The sequence below is a fragment of the Peromyscus californicus genome, unplaced genomic scaffold (assembly GCF_007827085.1).
Source record: "Peromyscus californicus insignis strain IS unplaced genomic scaffold, ASM782708v3 Scaffold_18__1_contigs__length_77618521, whole genome shotgun sequence".
NCBI lineage: Eukaryota > Metazoa > Chordata > Mammalia > Rodentia > Cricetidae > Peromyscus > Peromyscus californicus.
The window spans coordinates 36,598,491-36,614,649 of record NW_026294480.1 but is presented as its reverse complement, the minus strand read 5'-3'; the positions used below and the strand labels follow the sequence as shown (position 1 = coordinate 36,614,649).

General features: G+C 42.5%; 1 protein-coding gene across 2 annotated transcripts in view; it reads left to right on the top strand.

Moving 5' to 3' along the window:
* The first annotated feature begins 3,385 nt into the window (after positions 1 to 3,385).
* Ipo11 (importin 11) overlaps positions 3,386 to 16,159 on the top strand; it is a 176,280-nt gene continuing 163,506 nt past the window's right edge. For both annotated transcript variants that reach the window (XM_052743242.1, XM_052743241.1), the window contains exons 1-2: positions 3,386 to 3,560; positions 12,316 to 12,459. In XM_052743242.1, coding sequence (XP_052599202.1) covers positions 12,322 to 12,459 — 138 coding nt within the window. In that variant the 5' untranslated portion in view covers positions 3,386 to 3,560; positions 12,316 to 12,321. The remainder of the gene's footprint in view (positions 3,561 to 12,315; positions 12,460 to 16,159) is intronic.

Genomic DNA, 16,159 nt, shown 5'->3' with positions numbered 1-16,159 from the left:
TCCCTTTTTTTATTTATTCTTCTCTCATATATGTCATCCTGACTGCAGTTCCCCCCTTCTCTCTCCCACTATACCCACCTCCACTTTCCCTAAGATCCACTCTCTCTCCACCTTCCCTCGGAAAAGAGCAGGCCACAGCCAGAAAGTGGTGCACTCCTTGAATCCCAGCACTCGGGAGGCAGAGGCAGGTGGAGCTCTGTGAGTTCGAGGCCAGCCTGGTCTACAGAGCAAGTTCCAGGACAGCCAGGATTGTTATATAGAGAAACTTTATGTCAGAAAACAAAACAAAACAAAAAAAAAAAAAGAAAGAAAAGAAAAGAGCAGGCCTCCCGGGACATCAACCAGGCACATATTCTCACATCAACGCTGGATGAGGCAACCCAATAGGCAGAAAAAGGTCCTAAAGGCAGGAAAGGGATTCAGAGACATTACCCGCTCTCACTGTTAAAATCCCACAAGAACACCAAGCTACACAACCATAACATACATGCAGAAGACCTAGGTCAGACTCATTCAGGCTCCCTGATCTATGTGATACTATTTGAATCCTGATCAGTTTTTTCTTTTTAATTGGGTAATCCTTTCTTTCCATTCTCCTCTTCCTCCTCCTCCTCCTCCTCCTCCTCCTCCTCCTCCTCCTCCTCCTCCTCCTCCTCTTCTCCTCCTCCTTCCTTTTCCTATTGGTATTTCAAGACAGGGTTTTTCTGTGTAGCCCTGGCTGTCCTGGCCTCGAACTCACAGAGATCTGCCTGCCTCTGTCTCCTGAGTGTTGGGATTCAAGGCATGTGCCACCACCGCTGGGCTTTAGATAATCCTCTTACTACATAAAGTATTTCTTACAGCTCTTCTACTAAACATGTTATCTATGGGCTGGTAACATTGGCATCAACTGGAATGTGGATACATTTTAGACCAACCAAATTAATTAATCAAGATCTAGTGCTGGGGGTGTAACTCGATTGTTGGGTGCTTGCCTAGCATGAATAAAGCCCTGGATTTGATCCTCCAGCACAACATAAACTGGGCATTACATGCCTGCAATCTCAGAATCTAGGAGACAGAGGCAAGAGTATCAGAAATTCAAGATCATCCTTAGCTACATAGTGAGTTTAAAACCAACTTGCATTACATGAGACCCTGTATGAGAAGTTAATCAGGACCCATGAGACCCTGTATGAGAAGTTAATCAGGACCCGTACCATAATTTTTAAATTAATTGTGAGCTTATGCAAAAGCCAGAAGACAACTATTGGGAATTGGTTCTTTTCCTACCATGTGTGACCCAGGCATCAAACTCAGCCACAACTTGGTGTTAAGTGCCTTTACCAATTCAGTCCTCTGACCAGCTAAGGCCTGAATTTACTTTTAAAGAAATTTTGAATTGTTTAAAAGATTTATTTTATGTGCATGAATGTTTTGCCTGCATGTATGTATGCGCACCAGGTGTGTGCTTAATGCCAGCAGAGTTCAGAAGAGGGCATTGGAACTTCTGGAACTGGATTTACACCATGTGAATTCTGGGAACAGAACCCAGGTCCTCTAGAAGATTAGCACATGCTCTTAGCCACTGAACCATTTGTCCAGCACCCAGCATCTGTATTTTGATAATATCTCACGTAATTCTATGCATATTTAAATTTTAGGTGTGCAATATTTCTATAAAATCACAAGATACAACTAAGCAAAACTAAAATGAAGCATAGCCACAGTACCATCCAACAATTGCCAGTGCCAGTTAGAATTTGGGTATTTTTTATTTCCAAATTTGGGACATTCCTGAACATATATGCTTTGGTAACTTCTTTTCAGGATACACCGGAAATTTATCAGCAAGCCAACAAATATCCTCCAATATTTAATATTTAACTTAAATGGTCAGTTTTGCATTTCATTTTATATGTATTTGATTTCATCATTCCTCTCTGACAGTCACTGAGGGAATTTTTATCTTTGCATTGATTAAAAAAAAAAAAAAAAAAAAAAGAGTCAGGGCTGGAGAGATGGCTCAGAGGTTAAGAGCACTGACTGCTCTTCCAGAGGTCCCAAGTTCAATTCCCAGCAACCACAGGGGGGCTCACAACCATCTATGAGATCTGGTGCCCTCTTCTGGCCTGCAGGCACACATGCAGGCAGAACATTGTATACATAATAAATAAATATTAAAAAAAAATTAAAAAAGTCTTTGTGTGAGGGACATCATTATAAAGAAGAGCTTACTGTTATTTTGGTCCAAAACTCAATGCTTGCATTTACTGGCCATTGAACTTTAGGCATGTCAACTTCTCTGTGTTCCAGTTTCTTCTTTTGTAAAATGGACATAATAATGGATCTACCTCACAGGGTTTTCCTGGGAATTAAAGTGGGTCATTCAACCTAAAGATCCTTAGACTGTATTTATTGTGCACATCTTAAATGAGCAACAAATGTCTATCAGTCTTTATTTACACAGTTAATCTCCCTCACAATTTCTCATTTATTTATTTATTTATTTATTTATTTATTTATTTATTTATTTATTTATATTACTTCTGGTTTTTTGAGACAGGGTTTCTCTGTGCAGTTTTGGTGCCTTTCCTGGATCTCACTCTGTAGAGCTGGCTGGCCTCGAACTCACAGAGATCTGCCTGCCTCTGCCTCCGGAGTGCTGGGATTAAAGGCGTGCGCCAACACCGCCTGGCTCAATTTCTCTTTTTAAAAACAAGAAAACTTAAACTAGCGTGCAGGGCTAGGCAGCACTAGTCTTTTGAAATCTTTTCAACCTTAGTATTGCTGTGGAGTAGAGCAATCAAGTTCAGGATCTAAAAAATCCTATGCAAGTAGTCTGAATACTTGGAAGATGTGGAGGAATCAGGATTTGACGGTCAGCTACAAAAAAAGACTGTGATGCCAGCCTGGAGTTATGAGACCCACTAAAACACAACACTAAAACAAGCAAACAAACAATACAAACACCCCCCCCCCCCAACCTCTACACAAATAACAACAACAAAAAAACTCCCCTCAAAGCCGGTCCAAATTTGGAAAAAAAAAAATACCTATGGTGCCTGGGTTCATTAACGGGATTCTTTTGATAACCCTCCTCTGCTGTGACAGACCCATGAAGCAAGTAGTTGGCATCTAGAACAGTGAGGATGAAATGGTTTTCACTTACACTTCAACCAGCCCAGGAGACCACTGATTTTCCCGGGACTTACGGTTTCCATAGTGACAGGCCCCGGTGCTTACGCACAGCTCCGGGTACCACGCAAGCGCACATAGCTGTGTTGGCGGCCGCGCGCCTTTGGTTTCGAACACGAGCTCCTCCCTCCCCTTCTCTCCGCCACCCAATCGCCTTCTTTCTCGGCCCCTCCTGTGCGCGCCGGGAATCTGTGACGTCATTTTAGCGCGCCCGAGTCGTCTGGAGTGGCGACACGGAACATGGCGCGTTCCTAGAAGCCGTTTTGGGCATCAGTAGGCGGCAGCGTGTGGACTAGCAGCGTGGGGGCGCGGAAGCAACCAACGCCGCTTCGTGTGGACAAGTGGAAAGGGTCGGGCCGGGCTGTTCCGGACCGAAGCACACGGTGAGGCCGGGCCGCGAGGCGCACGGGTGGAAGGGAGGAGTGGGCTGGGCAGCGAGACCCCGCTGGCCGAGGGCGGAACGCGGGTCCATCTGCGGTGTGCGCCGCGTCCGCGGGCCCTCGAGCCCTGGAGCAGCCTCGGGGAACACGGGTTCCCGGCCTGCGGGAAGCCTGACATTGCTGGGTCCACGGTGCGGCGTGGCAGGGTCTGAGTGACAGGCTAAGCAAAGCCATTGTGTCCCCCTGTCGCCGGCCAGGAGGTGGGTGTATTTGTCCTTGGAGGCTTGGGGTTGGACAGTGCGAGAGAACGTGCTTCTCCCACTAAAACCAGTGCTTGTTGGTAACTGTCCAGGCGACCTTGCTGTGGAAGCAGTGCTGTGAAGCCTTGAAACATTAGACCTTTCCTTCTCTTTAAAGGAAAAAGACTTAAACATTTTTTTTTTTTTTTTTTTTTTGGAGAGGAGATTAATTCTGAGGTATGGCCGCCAGTGCTCAAGCTCGGCGACTCCTGCAGCTTTACATTTGGGAATATTTGTGATTCAGCAAAATTATGTCGATGCCCATAGCATTTTGCCAATTTCCCTTAATCCTCTTATTAAGTGGTGAACGAGATAATCGTGCAGCAAAGTGATTTGCGTAAATAGCAAAGAATGATAATTTGGCTCCTGGTGCCAAGGTTGTAATTGGCATACCTCTTTACCACACATTAAAGGAACTCTGTTGTATACGATAGCGCCTTTAAGATTGGCTTGTTATTTAGAAGGAAGCAAGGAAGAGCAGTTTGCAACCATATTTGTAACCTCCCATGGATAGGGATTTCTCTCTTCCATTTTCACATTATTTAAAATTCCTCTTCTTTGGTTAAGGGCGGAATGACTCCGTTAGATGAAGTACTCAAGGCTTGATAGCTTTCCTTACATTGTTGTTCCACACCGAGGACAATTTTTGTAAAATTAGAATCTGTTGGTTGTGACAAGATTGTCGCCTTTTTTTTCCCCTTTATGCTTTCTGATGGTATCTAGCACAGGGGCTGGTGCAAACAGTTTAATTATGGCAGTAGCTTGTGGACGTGTGTTACAGCTATAGGGCAGAAGGGTGTTCTCTGCCCTGATTACACTTCTTAAAGCAAAAAGACAATTCTGAGAGAGGAATTTGGATGTAGTAATACGATTGGAGGTTCTAAAGAAGGGTGCAAAAATTATTTGGTAATTAAACAAAAGTCTTTAGATTTTGTGATGTTATGAATGTTATTTACATTCAGAACCAAACTAGAAGGCAGAATAATGCTTGCAACTTTTGCATTTAAAATATACTGAAGATGTTTCTCCAGAATAAAAATAGTCATATTTAGGGAAAGGTACTGTTTGATTAGTTGAGTTTTTCCCAAGATTTTTTTTCTTTTAATCTTAATGTGTGCATTTGTCCGTGTGTGTGGTTATGTCATGTGTGTGCTGGTGCTGGTGCAGGCAGAAGAGGGTGTTGAATCTTTTGGTAGTGGAATTACAGGCTGTTGTGAGCTACCTGACATACATGCTGGGAACCGAACTTGGGTCCTCTGGAAGAGAGGCAAGTGCTCTTAACTGCCAAGCCATTTCTCCAGTCCACATTAGCTGATTCTTGATGTTTGTTTTGCATGTGTGTATATCTAATCTTCCTTCTAATTTATTATTATCATTATTATTTTTGAGACAGTCTCTCACTATGTAGCTTTGGTTGGTGTGGAACTTCATATGTAGACCAGGCTGGCCTTGAACTCATGGAGATCTGCCTCCTTTTTCCTCCCCAGTGCTGGGTGTGTGCTACCACATTAGGCTTAATGTAGTATTTCCGTCGATAATTTTACATTTTTTATCCTTATTTCATGTTTGCAGTGTTGGGATTGAACCCAGAGCCTTGCACATGTTTTTTCCACTAAGCTGTTTCTGCATCTTCGTTTTTTTGTCTTTTGTTTTCTTTTTCTGTGGTGTTAGAGAACCCGAGGACTGGCACATGTTATTCAAGCACTTTACCACTGCGCTGTAGTCCCCCAGCCTTGGACTGTGTGTGTATGATGGCTGTCGTCAGCTAATTCCAGGGTGTTTTACAGAATGGCTCATCACATCTCTTGCAGGTGTGCTTCTGGAGTGTCGCTTGTTTGACTTTCTAAACATGAGACTGACTACCAATAAGCCTACAGTCAGAAGCTTTGTACTGGATAGGTTCAATTAGTGTTCTGCATTCTTGCCCCTCAAAATATGGGAGTTTGGTAAAAATACACACTTCTAGCTCAGCTGAAAAGTTACTGAAACAGAATCTGCATACTGAGGTATTTTTAATACATTTTTTTATTAGCATATATTCTACATGATAATAGATTTCATTATGGCATTTTCATACATGTACATTGATCATATTCACTCCATTACTCTCTTGTGCCCCTTCCATTAATACCCTTCCTGTTCCAACCATCCCTTTTCTATTTTCATGTCTGTCTCTTTCCTATGATATTAATTAGGATTGTTTGTAGGAATGTTGGTGAAGATTTGTTTACACTTTCATGGATCTCTTACCAGTGGCTACACCATTCCCCTGCCCCTCGCCCCATCAATCATTTATTGCCTGTAAATCCTCAAGGAGGGAGCTCGCTCATGAGCCCCTCCCCATTCCATAGCAGGGTGTTGATAGGCTTGTGATCTGTATGGCGTGCTTGCGTGCATGCGTGCGTATGTGTCGGGGGAGAGGGGTGCAAGCTTGTGCTTGCATGTGGAGGCTACAGGAGAATGCGAGTTGTTTCCTTGAATGGAAACAATTGTTTCCATTTAAGTCAGCTGAATGGCCAAGCAAGCTCTCTCATGATCTACTGATTTCGCTTCCTACCCGATGTTGTGCTTGCACGTGGATGCTACAGGAGAATGCTTGTTTCCTTGAGTGAAACGATTGTTTCCATTGAAGCTAGGCTGGCTGAATGGCCAAGCAAGCTCATGATCTCTACCTGATTTCTCTTCCTACCTCATGTTGTGGTTTTAGGCATGTGCATCCATGCTCAGCTTTTTACATAGGTGCTGGGCATTTGAACTCAGGTCCTCATGCTTGTAGAGCAGTCTTACCTACTGAGTCATCACTGTCCAGCAAATCTAGTAAGTAGTTTTGTGCTGGTAGTCACAGCTGCTGTGAGTTCAAGAGTACAGTAGTTAGCATTCCACCCACCCTCACCCCTGCTTCTTCTGACTCTGAGATTCTTTTTGCCCCTTCTTTCATGATGTTCTCTGAACCTTGGAATCGGCGTCATAGATGTCATATTTGTGACTGGGTATTCAACAATAATTTAGTCTCCATACTTTGACCGATTTATGAGTCTCTGTAGTCACTACTGATCATTGCAAAAAGCTTCTCTGACTAAAGCAGATAGCAACACAAACCCATAGGCATAAACAGTTAATTAGAAGGCAGTTTTGATAAGTACATCATGTCCATTTTGGAAAACAGCAGAGGTAGCTTCCCTTCTAGAACCTCTAGCCTCTCCAGCCATGGGTGTTTGACTGGGTTTACAGTACCAGAGGGTTTACAGTTACCAGATGTGAATTTCCTCCTGTGGAGTGGGCATCAAATTCAATCAGACTGCGGTTGGTTAGCCCCGAGACAGACTTATCACTCTGGTGACACTGGGCGTGTCTTGCCTCTGCTGTTAGTATTGTTGAGCACAGGGCTCACAGCTGCATAAGACTGTTGATGACAGTTCTTCCCCAGCAGCCAGCATAGCTCTTTCTAGGACTAGGAGAGCTAGTCAGCCCAGAGGAGCTTCCAGTCCAATTCTAGCTTGAGTTCTCTCTTCCTTGTGAGTGAGGCATGTGACTTTTTGTTTTTTTAATTTTTTAGCAACATGGCCCTACGTTCCCCTTCTAGGGAGTGACCAATAGTAGTGGCAGTTTGCCTGTATTCTTTTGGGAGTCTTGGGCCTCTCTGACCATTGACTCATAGGGATGTATTCTATTCCTAGCAATCGTGTTTTTGTTTAATAACTTATGAAGAATCTGCATTTTAATAAGATATCCAGATTATAGGAATGTTCGGTAAAGTTTGAGATGTACTACTTTGATCAATGAAAGTTGGAGAGAGAGAGAGAGAGAGAGAGAGAGAGAGAGAGAGAGAGAGTAAAAGCTCATCACCATTTAATTTAAAGTGTTTTGCTTATTATTAATTCTGATTCATTTGGTCAAAGAAATGGGTTCAGATATGGTAATGTTATAAGATCATACATATCTGTATTTATAACTCCATTTCTGATTCATCCTATTGCTTTTTCTGGTCCTATTTGCTGGTCACTGTCAGGGTTTATTGTATCAAAACTATCCCAAAACCACTTGTGAATGACAGGTAGGAATTCACCAGTGAACAGTTTTTTTTTAAAGGAAATTATTTATTTTCATTTGTATTAATGTTTTGTCTGTATATATGTCTGTGCCCCATGTGCATGCCTGATGGGAAGGTCTGAAGAGGATGTTGGATCTCCTGGAACTGGAGTTACAAATAGTTGTGAGCCACTGTTTGGGTCCTGGGAATCAGACTCCCGTCCTCTGCAAAGAGCAGCCATTGCTCTTAACTGATGAGCCATCTCTCCAGCCCAACAATCAAAATTTCTTTCATTTTTTTTTAAATTAAATTTTCATACAATATATTTTATGTTTTTCCCCTTCCTCCGACTCCTCCCATATCCCCTCTACCTCTTTATCTACCCAACTTTGTGTGTTCTCTCTCTCTTACACACACACATACACACACACACACACACACACACACACACCCATTCGAGAAGCACCCCTCAAACAAACAAAAACCACACAAAAAAATAAAAACAAATAGGCAAAATACTAGTAAGACAAAAAATGCCAAAACAAAGCAAATGAATCGAAAAGTTCATAAAAATACTATTGTGTTTGTTTTGTGTTCGGCAAGCTCTGGAGTGTTTTTGATATACTCATTAGTACTCCATTAGAGAAAGGAGATTTTTCCTTTGGCAGCAAGTGTCAGTTGCAGATAGCATATTGCTTAGGGATGGGACCCCATGTCCATCTCCCCCCCCCCCCCCCCCATTGCTAGAACATGGTCTGGCTTGAAGCTGTGCATTTCTTATTTATGCTACCACAGTCTCTGTGAGTTCCTATGTACATAAATTCTGATATCTGGAAAACACTCTCCTTAGAGTCATCCATCACCTCTGGCTCTTCCAATCTTTCTGCTGCCTCCTCTCCATAGATTCCCAGGCTTTGAGGTGAGGGATTTGATGAAGACATCCTTTTTAGGACTGAGTGCTCCAAAGTCTCACTTTCTGAATATTGTCCAGTCGTAGATCTCTGTTAATTCTAGTCTATTGCAAGAAGCAGCTTCTCTGATGGGGTTGAGTGAGGCCCTGATGTATGGCTATAGCAGTATGTTATTAGGAGTCATTTTATTGCTGTGTCCTCCCTGTAACAGAATAATAGTCATAGGTTTTCCCCCAGGCCCATGACCTATCTAGTCTTCAGGATTTGGTCCCCTTAGCAGTGTCAGGTTCCGTCTCATGGAGTGGCCTTAAATTTATCAAAAAGTAATTGGTTGCTCCTGTAATCTTTGTGACTATTCACTAATATATCTTGCAAACACATGACTCCCAACAATGAACTTTTTTTTTTTTTTGGTGGGGGAGCAGGGAAAGGTAGCTGTCTAGTTCCTGGGACTCCGATGGGTAGGGCCTAGGGACTAGAGACCTGATTGGCTGGTCCGGAGATGGGGGCTTAGCTGTTCCTAGTCGGTATAGGGTAGGCTTGATTCTGGTGATCTGGTTCGGTGGCTGCGCGGTGCCTTCTTTTGTGTTCTCAGGTCCCGTATTGCTCATTCGTCAACTCCTTAGCTGATCTTGTTTCCTCAGACTGCAGACTGTAGGATTCTGAATCCTCTCCCGAATAGATCTCAGCTGAGCAGGTTGTTTAGTAGGGCAATCTCACCAACACCTTCAAGTTGTTGGGTTTCGCAGGATCGGCAGCTGGGCCCTGGGTTGGCCTCAGGCAGAGTGTTCAGATCCATTCTGGTTGCGTCCCATGGAGATGGCTCCTTCCCCGTGTGCTGGGATTAAAGGCGTCCCTGTTCCAAGCTCTTAATCTCCTTGTTTTCACTGACTCCTCAGTGGGTAAAAGCTCAGTTTCAGGTCTTTGTTACAACATTTTTTAAGTGGTAGGTGTGGAACCTAGTTATTCTATGTGTTCCTAGTAGTGCTTTCCTGTTTCCTGCACAGACTATTAACTTTTGACCTTCTCTTCTCATTCTTTAAAGTCATTCTTGCTGTGTTACCTACAGATGAGGTATATTACACTAGAAACTTATTTTCTATTAGTTCTAGAGGTTGACAGTTCTCATTTCAAGGTGCAGATACATTTAATTTTCTATAAATTCCTGTCTTAGGTTTTATTGCTGTGCAGAGACATCATGATAACAACAACTCTTACAAAGGAAAACATTTCACTGGGGCTGGCTTACAGTTCAGAGATTTAGTCCATTATTATCATGGTGGGAAGCATGGCAGCATGCAGGCAGACATGGTTCTGGAGAAGGGGCTGAGAATTCTACATCTAGATCAGCAGCAGCAGCAGCAGCAGGAAGAGAGAGTAAGCCACTAGGTCTGGCTTGAACTTGTGAAATCTCAAAGCCCACCCTCAGTGACATATTTCCTCCAACAAGGCCACACCTACTTCAACAAGGCCACACCTCCTAATGTGCCAATCCCAATGGGCCTATGGGGGACATTTTCATTCACATCACCACAGTCCCTGTCCTTGCCTCATGCTCTGTCATGCTAAACTATAATTCTTCGAAAGTAATTGGATTAAAATAAATTTGGATCTTGTTATGCCAGGGATATACCCATTACCTGTCTGACATAGCCACAGCATGTACTCATCTAGGGAACTCTTGCTCAACTTTCAAGACTATGCTGTTTCCTTCCTCTGTGAGGGGAAGCCTCTGCTAAGTCTGCTATAGTGTAAGCTTGCGAGTTCTTCCTCCATAACGCTTACCACATCTTTGCAGTATATTTTAGCTTGTCTTTTTCCCGTTGTAGAATTGAATGCAAAGAGTCCCTTACTATATTTCTTTCAGAGTGGTGCATGGCCAATAGAGGCTGTTTCATTGTGACTGTGAATATGCAACTATCAGGGATTGATATCAGGAATATTATGTTCTGTGAAGGTTAGATTGAGGAGGATTGAAAAAGGAGAGGTTTGGTTGCTTTATGTGGCTTTACATAACTATATGTAGAGATCAGGATTTATTAAAAGATTGATTACTTTTTGTTGTTGCTTGTGTTTTGAGATCGTGTTTTACTATGTAGCCCTTGGTAGTCTGGAACTTGCTACATAGATCGTTATGGCCTTGAACTGGAAGTGATCTTCTGTGTCTTCTGAGTTCTGGGATTTCAAGTGTGACACACCCTATTTGGTCAAAGATTTCATTCATTTAACAGAGGTTAGTATGTATAGACCATTATAGTACCACCTCTTGATTTGAATTTAATGGCCAGGAACAGGGACTTAAATTTGCTCAAAGTGTATCCTAGAAACTAGAACAGTACCTGGCAAAGAGTAATGAAAAATAGCTGTTAAGTAAATGAAATCTTTGGCCAGTTATCGTGTGTCACACTTGGAAGATTAAGGCTGTCAGACATTAGAAAATCTGAGTCGAGGGATTGGCGTGCTTCATTTCAGTTGTCAACTTGACACAAACTAGGGTCGCCTGGGAAGAGGGAACCTCAGTTGAGGAATTGCCTTCATCGAACTGCTCTGTCAGCATGTCTGTGGGGAGTTCCCTCGCTTAGTAATTGATGTAGGCAGGCCCAGCTCAGTGGAGGCAGTGCTGTCCCTGCGCAGGTGCATCCTGCTTGCTTTATGCTGTGATGAGCTGTGGTGGCAGATATAAACGAAGAATACACATTTCCTAACTTTATGTAGTTCATGGTTTGTTAGCTAAGATACAGTTAAGAGGACAACTGACTTTTTGGGAGTGAGTTCTCTGAACCTTGTTTGTCCTGGGAATTGAATGCAGGTCACATCAGGCTTGGTGGTAGACCCTCTGCACCATCCTGTTGACCTTGCTTCGAGTTTGAGACAGGGTCTCATTACATCTGGCCTTGAACTCAGGGTGCTGGCGTAGTTGGGTACTGATGAGGGCCACATGCTGGTTGCAGACTTCTTATTGAATCCTTACATGGCAGAAAGAATAAAGTAGCTCTCTGATGTCCTCTTATAGGTGCATTTGGACTATAAGAGCATGAGGGATCCATGCTGATGATCTAATACCTACCTAACTTCTCAACTCCAAATACCAAGACATAAGGCATTAGATTTCAGCGCTCTCTCTGTTCATTTTGTATGTTTCACATTTGCATTTTATCTTTAAAATGATTTTGATAAGAGAGGCTGAAGTAGGGGGCTCCCAATTTCCTAAGGCTATCTGGGAAATAATATTTAATCAGAATTTGGAAATGTGAGGTATTGTGTATGTGGGCTCTCCAGTCTCACTTTACTTTTATTTTATTTTGTTTATGAAACAATGAAAAGCAATTTCCTTTAGAAATATATCGATTTAAGTAATTGGAATGATGGGAGTTCTAAGTACTGGTGTAGTCAGACACTAGGTGAGTAGATGAGGTGAAAGTGGTTTTCAAACCCTACAGCTTTTTCCTCTGTCCGTGTTACTGTCCACTCTCGTAATACATACATGTGTACTCAGGTGTGCTACCTTTTCATTGCAGGCGTCCATGGATCTCAATAGTGCCAGCTCTGTAGTTCTTCAGGTCTTAACTCAGGCCACCAGTCAGGACACGGCTGTTTTAAAGCCAGCCGAGGAGCAGCTGAAGCAGTGGGAGACACAGCCAGGGTTCTACTCGGTATTGCTGGTGAGTAGTACTGGAAAGAGTCTACTTAATAAAGTGAGACATCACTATTTTAATAGCTCTTTAAGTATGGAGATTTACTGGTAGTTTAGTCAAACTGATTCAAAGATTTGGCTGCCATTGTTATCATCATAGTAATGTAGGGCTCATGAGGGTGCTTCACAAGTATTTGTTGATGAAGCAGCATTTTAGATAGTTTCTTATTGTTCTTATTGTAATTTAATTAAACGTGTGTGTGTGTGTGTGTGTGTGTGTTGAGACAGGGTTCACCTGGAACTTGTTATGTAGACCAGACTGGCCATCAATACAGGGATATCTGCTTGTCTCTGCCTCCTGGGTGATAGAATAAAGACATGTACCCTCATGACTGGCAAAACATTGTATGTTTTTCCATGTAGAAATTTAAATTTTTTTTTAGACAGGATCTTTTATATTTTCTCTTTTGCTTTTTTGTTTTGTTTTGTTTTTGAGGCGGGGGTCTTATGTAGCCTAATCCGGTCTTGAACCCCTTATTCCTCTTATATCATCTTACCTCCTGAGTGAATATATGAATTATTAATAACTGCTTAAGTTTATTTTTCCTGTGCTTCTGTTTTTGCATTTTGCTTTGAGTTATTTATACATTAATTGCCATATTGATACATTTTCAAAAAATACTTTTATTTGTGTATACGTGTTTGTATATGTAGACTCTGTGGGAAGGGATTGAGACAGTTTCTTGTTTATAGCAGGTGCTGACTTCAAACTCAGTGATCTTCCTGTCTTAGCTCCCCGATGTTGGGATTACAGGCATATGCCACCATACCTAGCTTGTGTATGTAGACATTGGTATAAAACACTGTATGCATGTCTTCTGCTTCTATGGCGAGTCACTCTAGAGCAGTGGTTCTCAACATTCCTAGTGCTGTGACCCTTTAATACACTTCCTCGTGCTGTGGTGACCCCAAATGATACAATTATTTGCATTCCTACTTCATAACTTTAATTTTGCTGCTGTTATGAATCATAATGTAAATACTTGTGGTTTTTTATTCATCTTAGGCAACCCCTGTGAAAGGCCTGGAACTTGTTATGTAGTCTAGGTTAGCCTGGAATTCACAGAAATCCATCTGTTTTTGCCTCCTAAGTGCTACAACTAAAGACAAATACCACCATGCCTGGCCTGGACCAAGATTTTCTGTTTTGTTTGTTTTACATGTACAAGTGTTTTGCCTGCATGTGTGTATGTGCACCATGTGTATGCCTGGTGCCCACAGAGACCAGAAGGGGGCGTTTTATCCTCCTGGAATTATTGACATTTGTGAGCCACCTGATAAGGGCGTTAGGAACTAAATCCAGGCCCTCTGCTAGATTAACAAGTATTTATAACCATAAATATATATATATATAAAATTTTGTGTGCCTATCTTGGATCTCTCTCTGTAGACGAGGCTGCCCTTGAACTCACAGAGATCCGCCTGCCTCTGCCTCCTGAGTGTTGGGATTAAAGGCGTGTGCCACTGCCACCTGGCTGCCTGCAAAGGTTTTCTCGTAAGATCTGAGCTTGCTTTACAGAGCAGGGCTGCATTAGGGATGGCTGGTCCATGTGCATGGTCACCAGGTGTTTGGGATGGTCTATACTTGGCTGTGCTGTGGGGAGGTCTTTTGCTCCACCCCTTGGCATTCCTTTAAAAAGCCCTTTAGTAGAGACAGAAGGGGCTGGTAGGTTTGGACCCAGGCCCCTCCCAAGGTTATCCTGTGTTTTCTCTCTCTCTATATATATAGTTCTATCTACAAATTCCTCATTTCTCCCTGCTCAAGAGTACTCTGGGGGAATAAGAGGAAGCTGGTCTCTCTCAACTGAGCCATCTCTCCAGTCCCCTGGACTAACATTTTTAAAGCTTAATAGGACAACAGAAATGTCCCCATTGGTTACTAAGCTCATGTTGCATGGTTTAACTTGCATAGTTGTTTTCATAGTTTGCCACCATTGTGCAAAATAGTAACAATGTGGATTGTTGGTTGAATTAACATAAATTGTTCATATCACATCTCACTTTATATCACTTAAAAGTGCTATCATTTCGGGCATGGTGGCACACACTTTTAATCCCAGCACTCAGAATAGAAGCATGTGGATCTCAGAGTTTGAAGCCATCCTGGTCTATATAGAGTTCCAGGCCAGGCTGTGTAGTGAGACTCTGTCAAACAAACAAAAAGTGCTATCAGACTCATTGTAAGCACGATTGTTTTTTAAATTTTATGAGTGTGTGTGCCTGCATGTATGCATATGTGCCACATGTACGCAGTGCCCACGGAGGCCAGAAAACTGCATCACATCCCCCTGGAACAGGAGTTACAGACAGTTGTGAGCCTCTGGATTCTGGGGACTAAACTCAGGTGCTCTGGAAGAGCAACAAATGTTCTTAACTGAACCATTTTTCTAGCCCCATAAGCATTATTGCTTTGGTAAATAGTCTTGTTACTGTGGAATAGGTTATTTTTTCTTATATTACTTTTCCTATTGCTGTGATAAAATACATCAACAGCAGCAGTTTGTGGAAGGAAAAGTTGATTGATGTTCGATCACAGTTCAAGAATAAATACAGTCCATCATGGCTGGGAAGGCATTGTAGCAAGAGCTTGAGGCAGCTGGACACACTGAATCCATGGTCGGGAAGCAGAACGCAGTGAATGGTTAAGCTGAGCTACCTTTTCTCCTGTTCCTGCAGCCCAGGACATTTACCAGCGATGGTGGCCCTACTTTTCGAGTAGGTCTTCTCATCCGGGTTAACTGAATCAAAATAATACATCCCAGGCATGGCCCTCGGCTTCCTAGTCAAGATGATCACTCACATATATGCCTGGAGGCTGTGTCCTCAGTGATTTGGGATCCTGTCAAGATTAACCATTACAATTTCAAACATGTTAACAAACAGGACTTTGACTCCATAGGGTCTTTGAATCTGTGCTATGGAGGCATCACTCATTCATTCATTTATTCATTCATTCATTCATTCTTTTTTGAGACAAGATCTTGTGTCCTTGGCTAGACTGGCATGCACTGGTTTTGGGTTTGCTGCCATTGCCTTGCCTCTCTGCCTTTTCAATGCTGGGATTATATGTGTGTGGCACATGCCTGGGTCCTTTTTCTACATTAGAACATGTTTATGTTAGTGTTCTCTCTCTCTCTCTCTCTCTCTCTCTCTCTCTCTCTCTCTCTCTCTCTCTCTGTGTATGTGTGCATATATATATATGTACGTGTATATTTCCGATTTTTTTATCAAGGAAATTTTCTAGCATACTTGAAAGAATAATATGAATCTTCACATTTATCTTTGATTAAACTTAGTGAAATCAGCTATTGAATAGGTATGCTGTCTTCTTGGAGGGGGCTGGCCAGGTCTCACCATGCATCTCAAGCTGACCTGAAACGTGAGATGCACCTGCCTTAGCATCTGAGTGCTCAGGTTTTAGTTAACACCTGGCTCAGTAGGCCTGCTTTCTTAGTCTAGATTGTCGAAGTATATATTTTAAGAAAACACACGTATAATATATGTAGTGGTGAAATTTAAACAAAACCAATACAACATCTGGGGCTAAGGTTGTAGATCAATTGCTAGAGTGCAAGCTTAGCATGCATGAAGCCCTGGGTTTGATCTCAACATCTCATAAGGTGGGCATGGTGGTGCATACCTGTGATCCAAGCATCTGGAAGTAGAGG